Source organism: Ciona intestinalis, chromosome 5 (assembly GCF_000224145.3).
Source record: "Ciona intestinalis chromosome 5, KH, whole genome shotgun sequence".
Classification (NCBI taxonomy): Eukaryota; Metazoa; Chordata; class Ascidiacea; order Phlebobranchia; family Cionidae; genus Ciona; species Ciona intestinalis.
The window spans coordinates 610,824-617,815 of NC_020170.2; the positions used below are offsets into that span (position 1 = coordinate 610,824).

Below are 6,992 nucleotides of genomic sequence, written 5' to 3' on the forward strand. Positions count from 1 at the left end.
CTCTATTTTGGACACACAAACACGGCAGTTGGACTACTCGGTGTTTATACGACTCTGGTCTTGCCCAACGGCATACATGCAATGGTGCCAGCATGGTGCCAGCATGGCAACGTCGAGTCTTGAATGGGATCCTCTGGGCTATGCAGTCGCTTTAGTCACTGTGGCACAGCACTGGACGAATATGTTTAATCCAAAATTGTTCTCCCTACTGTAAATGGCAGCATGTTTTTACAGTACTTACAAATATTTAAATTTTCCTGTTTTTTGAAATGTTTCATGTCTATTGCCGCACTCATCTGTGACGACGTGGGAAATTTATCTCGCGCGTAATTTGCGCGGCGAAAAATAATTTGTCCTTCGTCTTTCGACATTTGTTCTTTGTGGTTGTTTCGTTTCTCCAACATCACGTTTCTTTTCCGAATATTAAACTTGGTTGTCGCGTTTTAAGTTTTGTTTATTTGCAGTACAACTACGAAAGAATATGGTTGTTGACGCATCAAAGGTTACGGAAAAGGAAGCAACACAAACTGAAACAAGGTGGTTTCGTGTTTTCGAAGTATTTGTTTTTATAACTGTAGCGTATTTTGGCAAACACGGGTTTATAAACTTGTTAAAAGTAATGTTTATTAAAGTATATGTGATAGGTATTTATAGTCATAAATATTGAAAGTAACAATTAAAATATCATGGTCACATAGGCTGTGCTTTGTAATAATTTTAATTACATGGAAATAATAGAAGCCAAATTTAAATTATACGAATAGAGTTGATTAAATAGTGAGTGAGGTGCTATCCTGCCCATTTGTGTTATCTGCTAACTGTACCACTTATCCTAAGTTATTCATAACTACTAATGAACTGGAGAAATCTTCACTGATGCCAAATTTCAACAAGTATCTTAGATTGTAAACCCTGGCCTGTGTAATTCCTTTAAAATCCATAAACAGGCACGTAAAAAACAAAAACGGTGGATACAGGTTTGCGGTTATATTTTTCGGGCAGATTTCTGTGACGCGTGGGATCTGACATCATATGTTGCTGTTCTATAACTAAAACCGCACCTTTGTGTGCCGCTTTTATCACGAACGAGGCTTTTGGATATAAGCCAACGATTTTCCTACGGCCCTTATCGTAACATATGAATTTATTTAAAACGCCTCAATCATGTGTCATCTTTTCCTGATCAAGGTTTGATTGCGCGGTGATTGTCATGGGTAACACACACGTAAGTGTTACAGGACTAAAATTTTGGGGATATAACTAAAGTTTTGCTTAAAAGCTTTTTAGTACGGCATAATGTTATTTATAATACATGCTACAATCTTTGTTCGGTCAACCTTAAAATTATTAACAGAAGCTAGTTATGCAAGGAATACTTTACTAGGTTTCCTTTATTTGGTTTAATAAAACTGTTAAACTAATCGGCGATTACCATAGTTAAAAAAACTTACACGTCGAAACGGGAAACGAATTTCCTTTTTAAAAATCACATAGGAATTTAAAAGTGCTTTAAGATTGTCTGTGTTTTATATTCCGTAATACACTGATCTACATTTCTCCGAACATACGAGAGTTTAAATATTGGTTCGTGTTGTTATGTATTACATTAGTCACAATCCCTATTATGGCGCAATCAAATAACGTAAATGTATTACCACATAGCTAGTTATGTTGGTCACAATTGCCATTGTCTTCCCATCCAGATTTATGATAATATAAAGCTGTTTGTTTTGTCAGGACAGCACGAATTAATAACTTACGTATACGTTAACATGATACGGAATGTTATGCAGGCGGCAAAGTTAATAAATACGGGGTTTCCCCGGCCGCCGTTTTTTTCTACTTGAAATTACTGTTTAATGTGAAGCACCGGTCAAAATTAACTGGTTTAATACAATGAGTGTAAATGGTTTATCTAAAAGTTACGTTAAAAACTTTGGCAGGAGTAATTTCCTTTTAAGTTTCTCCATCATATGGTTTAAAATTAGCATGAAAATATTTTCAGTAACTACAAAACAATAATTTCATATTAAAGTAAAATAATGCTGAATATTTTTTTCAGTGAACAAGACTTGGAGAATGAATACGCCATCAATCTTGCAAATGGAAAGAAAAATCTACTCTGTGGGGATTTTCCTGAGGCAGTAGCTTGTTTCCAAGCCACATCGGCACTTCAGTAAGTTAGAAAAGCATTATCTGCCTGAATTTATTTAAATAAATCACATTTTGTTGTAATGTTATTTTATTTAAAATATGATTGACAATGAAATCATGAAACATAATAAGCACCGTTAACTGTTGCCTAATATTTGATAATGTAATCATTAAGTTCATTAGGCAATTTGTGGGTGAATTTATGCTGTTTAGCAACGACCAGTGATAATATGTTAAATGTTTTAAGTCTAACAAAAATTAAACATATATATATATTTATATTTATATATATCAATAATAAGTCACTAAATATTTACTAAACATAAAAATGCAAAGACCGTTTAAAGATTAAAATAATTCACTCTTTATAATGTGGTGAAAATGACAAATATTGTGGTTGGTTGAGGAAAATTGGTTCAAAATTGTCATAAATAGGTTGCACTTAAGGTGGAAAATACTATTCTCTATTAATTTGTAAATGAATTGTGTAAACCAACGCAATACATCATTTGTGTTCTTTAGATCGGAAAGATTTGGTGAAACATCGCATGAATGTGCCGAGTCATTCTATTTCTATGGTAAGGCATTGCTGGAGTTGGCACGAGTTGAAAATGGGGTGCTCGGAAATGCTTTGAAAGGAGGTAACATAGAAATATACAAAGTTTAACTTATTTAGTAGCATTGCTAATGGAATATTTTGTTTTATAAAAACTGTTTGTTAACTTGTTTTAGCAGGAGTTTCATAACTTTTTCAACCTTTGCATCTCATAAAACATTTTTTCAACCTTTGCATCTCGCCATAAAACAATTAAAATAATTTTGATGAATATTCAGTTCCACAAGTTGAAGAAGCTTCATCAGAATCCGAAGGAGAAGGAAACCAGTTTGAAAAAACAAAGAATTTACCAGGTAAGTTCATTGATGCTGAAGATCAATTGCCCATGTCATTTATAAGCATATCCTAAGTTATAAAATAAGACCAATCCTAAGTTATAAACCATAATGTTTCTAACCTTTAGCCTCCTACCCAGTGTTCTCAAAATATTCAAGCACGCCTTGTTGTATTGTTTCAATTTTTAAAGGATTCATCACAAATAAATAAACATTAAGAAAATTACCTATATGTATATATGTACATCTAGGAATGTTCTGATAGTGTGTTCAGCAGAAAAATAACTAATATTTGCAATGAGTCCTATTGATGTGTGTACAAGTTAACAAAATTCACCACTTTCACTAGCCCACGATAGCAACATTAATCTATGCTACGTCCTGCGTGTAGTAAAGTCACTGTTTATGTAGAATTTTATTGTAGTAGGTTTCAAGTGAGATTTTTGATATCTCGGTTAAAACCTCTAGATCCCCTACTGTTTTTGTATATATTCTTTTTGTTGTATTTTTATTTAAAAAGTACACGTAAGCTAAGAAAGTAAAATTACATTAGGATAGTACTAACAATTAATGTTTACAGCACTTTATACCAATGTATATATATGTCTTTAGTAAAAAAGTAAATAAAATTTGGCAAAGAACCAGAAATAGTTGAAAGTGGAGGTATATGTACTACAAAAGGTACAAGTTGTAAAATAAAAAATATATATTTGTGCAGAGTTCAGTTTTATTGCTATATTTGTATATATATATATATATATATGTTCTGTTTTAAACAAGTAATCAACTAAAATTGTTGGGGCGTTTTTTAGTTGAAAAACGAAAAGAATTAAGAGAGGAAGTGGTGGCTGCCATGGCAACAGAGAATGAAGATGAGGACACACAAGATGAGAGTGAAAAAGATGACAAAGATGAGAAAAAGGAAAAAGATGAAAACCAGGAGAAAAAAGATGAAAACAAAGAGAAAAAAGATGAAAACAAAGAGAAAAAAGATGAAAACAAGGAGAAAAAACATGAAAACCAGGAGAAAAAAGATGAAAATGAGAAAGAAGAGATGGAATGCTCGGAAGATAAACCAACCACAGAAGGTAAAAGATTAGATGAAGAATTTTAACAGGAATAGATGGACGAGGGTAGTTGTTTAAAAAAAAATTTCATTTTAATATAAAATATACAATTTAACAATCCACAAAGACAAGTAAACATCAACATCATATATTAAACAATTATCCACTTTAGTACCTGATGCAAAGCAAAAAGAGTCAAAAGATGATTCAACAAAGAAGAGTGAAGACACAAAGAAGGAAGAAAAACCAGCAGATACTTCAGGTGTGTTTATGTTTAGGATAGAAACATAAAAAGAAATTTAAGAAAAAACATTCGTTCTAGATGTGAATTTGTTCATTAAATGAGATATCCCATGCATAGATATTATAATATAAATAAAACAAACAGACTGATTTTATTGTAATCCGCATTTTACTCAATATTTAGTTTTTTATTGATTATTTTACCTTTCATTTCCCATGGTGTGTTAAAGCAGTAAATTGCTCATTTATTTCATTTTTATTGTAGTATTGCATTTATTAAATAGTATATTTGTAAATATATTTCATCTAAAATACAGATGTTCCCATGGAAGCTGATGAACCAAGCACAAGTGGGGGAGTTAAAGATGAAGATGTTAAAGATGAAGACACCGAGGATCCTGATGATGTTCCCAACATGCAACTCGCGTGGGAGATGTTGGAACTTGCTAAAGTTCTTTACCAAAAGTTTGTGTTTTTGTTTTGTCTTACTGTGTGTGTATGTGATGATAGACGGGAGATGTTGGAACTTGCTAAAGTTCTTTACCAAAAGTTTGTGTTTTTGTTTTGTCTTACTGTGTGTGTATGTGATGATAGACAAGTTATTGGTTAGACAAGTGTGTATGTGATGATAGACAAGTTATTGGTTAGACAAGTTATTGGCAACTGAGTTATAACATTTTTTTAGGCTACAAGTTTGGGTAAACCATTAGTTGCCACAGGGTTGGATCAATTCTATTTTAAGCATTTTTCCCAAGGATAGCTACAAAACTAGTAGCTGGTATGTAGTATTCTCTGCTTATAAAGTAATAACTTCAACATTGTGCCATTGCAACCAGTTTAATGGTTGTTTTAACAAGATGATTAGGTTTTTATAATGTTCCTATATATTAAGTTTCTTTAAAACAAAAGCATAATTTCATTCTTTTGCCCAGAAAACCGAAAAGTGAAGATAATTCTCTTCTGGTTGCGCAATGTCATTCGAAATTAGGAGAGTTGGGACTTGAAGTTGAAAATTATTCTCAATCCATCGGGGACTTCCTTGAGTCGTTGGTCATTCATAAGGTTAATTATCAAATTAATTTTCAATAGATTTAAAAAGTGATATGTTTTAACAATACACAATATATGTAGTTGTAATAACAACTAGGGATGCACATTACAGAATTTCGAATCCGTGAGATTCGAATCCTTTTGTATTCGAATCTAATTACGGGATTCGGTATTCTGTTTAATGACGTCATCACACGTCATTTCATACACTATATTGTCAAATTTTTGTGTTTGTGGGACTTTCGAGAGTAAACGTTTCGGCGTTTCGCAACGTCTTTTCAAAGCATGCTATACGGTTCATGACGCAAAAATTACTCAATAATAGTACAGTTTTTGATCATTTTACAGCTCATGATCCAACAAGGCTACTATGAAAGAGTCTATAAACTGACTTATGTGGTTAAATTATTTTTTCCTATAAATATAAAAAGATTCGAAATTCTAGATTCGGAATTCTAGATTTGAAATAAAGTGTTCTAGGATATCCTAGAATACCTAATTATTCTGTAATGTGCATCCCTAATAACAACATGCAAAACTAGATAAGGTTTCAAAACTGCGTTTATCTGAACACCTGTTTCATAATGCATATCTGCATTTTGTTTCTAATAAAGTTGCGCATGGTGTAACTTAATGGTGGGCATGCTGTATATAAAATCCTATATGACCAGTGTCCTATATGATGGGCCAAGCAATTTTCGGCTATACGAAAAAATCTGTATTTAACAGTCATTCATTTGAATTCCAGGAACTTCTTGCAAAACATGATCGTAGATTGGCAGAGACACATTATAACCTAGGTCTTGCATATACGTTCGATAAGCGATATGATAATGCATTGGAACATTACACAGCTTCATTGAATGTCTTGGATGCAAGAATGGGTGAGGAAGTTGTTGATTGCAATTTCTCGTTTGAAACGAATTAAAAGTATTTATTCTGAGTTTGTTTTGCGGACGGCAAATGTGTAATACAAAGTAATAACAAAATAACTTACCTGCGCACCTTATATTGTGTATATCTTTAGCTGGGTAATTATTTACCCAAAAAGTAACAATATCATATTTTATAAGAATACCTAAATGAACGAATTGATGAAAACGACCGCAAGAAGGAAAATCAAAGTGAAACATTGGCTGAATGTGCTGAGATAGGAGAGATCAAAGATCTTCTGCCCGACATTAACTCAAAGGTTGGATTGATTTAAAATATCTTGAAATAAAAAATTGTGATATCCATGATAGTAAACCACTAAACTTAATCAGCTATGGAAAGTAAACATGTTATTCTTGATGGTTTGGTTTGTATATAATGCTGTCTAATTATCAAGAACTTGTGTAAAATTATAATATTGATTTGGTTACTAAACCATTTCAGGATAATAAGTATTGTACTAATAAGCATATTAGATTTTTATTGTAGAATATATTATTTCATTATTTTCATTACAGATTGAGGATGTGATAATCATGAAGCGACAGGAAGGTAGATTGGACGGCTCACCATTCAGAACTCCTTCAAGTGCAGGTGCAGGTGGAATTGGAAGCAAACGATATTGCTGCTGAAAAGTGAGTCCCTAATTATTAA

The 6,992-nt window shown here is 32.4% G+C and overlaps 1 protein-coding gene across 3 annotated transcripts in view; it reads left to right on the forward strand.

The window, feature by feature from the left end:
- Positions 1-299: 299 nt before the first annotated feature.
- Positions 300-6,992, forward strand: part of LOC100180522 (protein HGV2-like) — a 7,901-nt gene continuing 1,208 nt past the window's right edge. The window contains exons 1-11 of one of the 3 annotated variants that reach the window (XR_003395892.1): positions 300-537; positions 2,063-2,176; positions 2,677-2,795; positions 2,989-3,063; positions 3,858-4,133; positions 4,285-4,374; positions 4,673-4,820; positions 5,288-5,417; positions 6,154-6,289; positions 6,479-6,597; positions 6,857-6,973. Coding sequence is in view for 1 of the 3 variants with exons in the window: in XM_026834517.1 (XP_026690318.1) it covers positions 482-537; positions 2,063-2,176; positions 2,677-2,795; positions 2,989-3,063; positions 3,858-4,133; positions 4,285-4,374; positions 4,673-4,820; positions 5,288-5,417; positions 6,154-6,289; positions 6,479-6,597; positions 6,857-6,970 (1,377 nt within the window). In the remaining 2 variants the exon portion in view is untranslated. Of the gene's footprint in view, positions 538-2,062; positions 2,177-2,676; positions 2,796-2,988; positions 3,064-3,857; positions 4,134-4,284; positions 4,375-4,672; positions 4,821-5,287; positions 5,418-6,153; positions 6,290-6,478; positions 6,598-6,856; positions 6,979-6,992 lie in introns of those variants that run through there. The other 2 variants (XM_026834517.1, XR_003395893.1) reach the window with 2 other exon arrangements.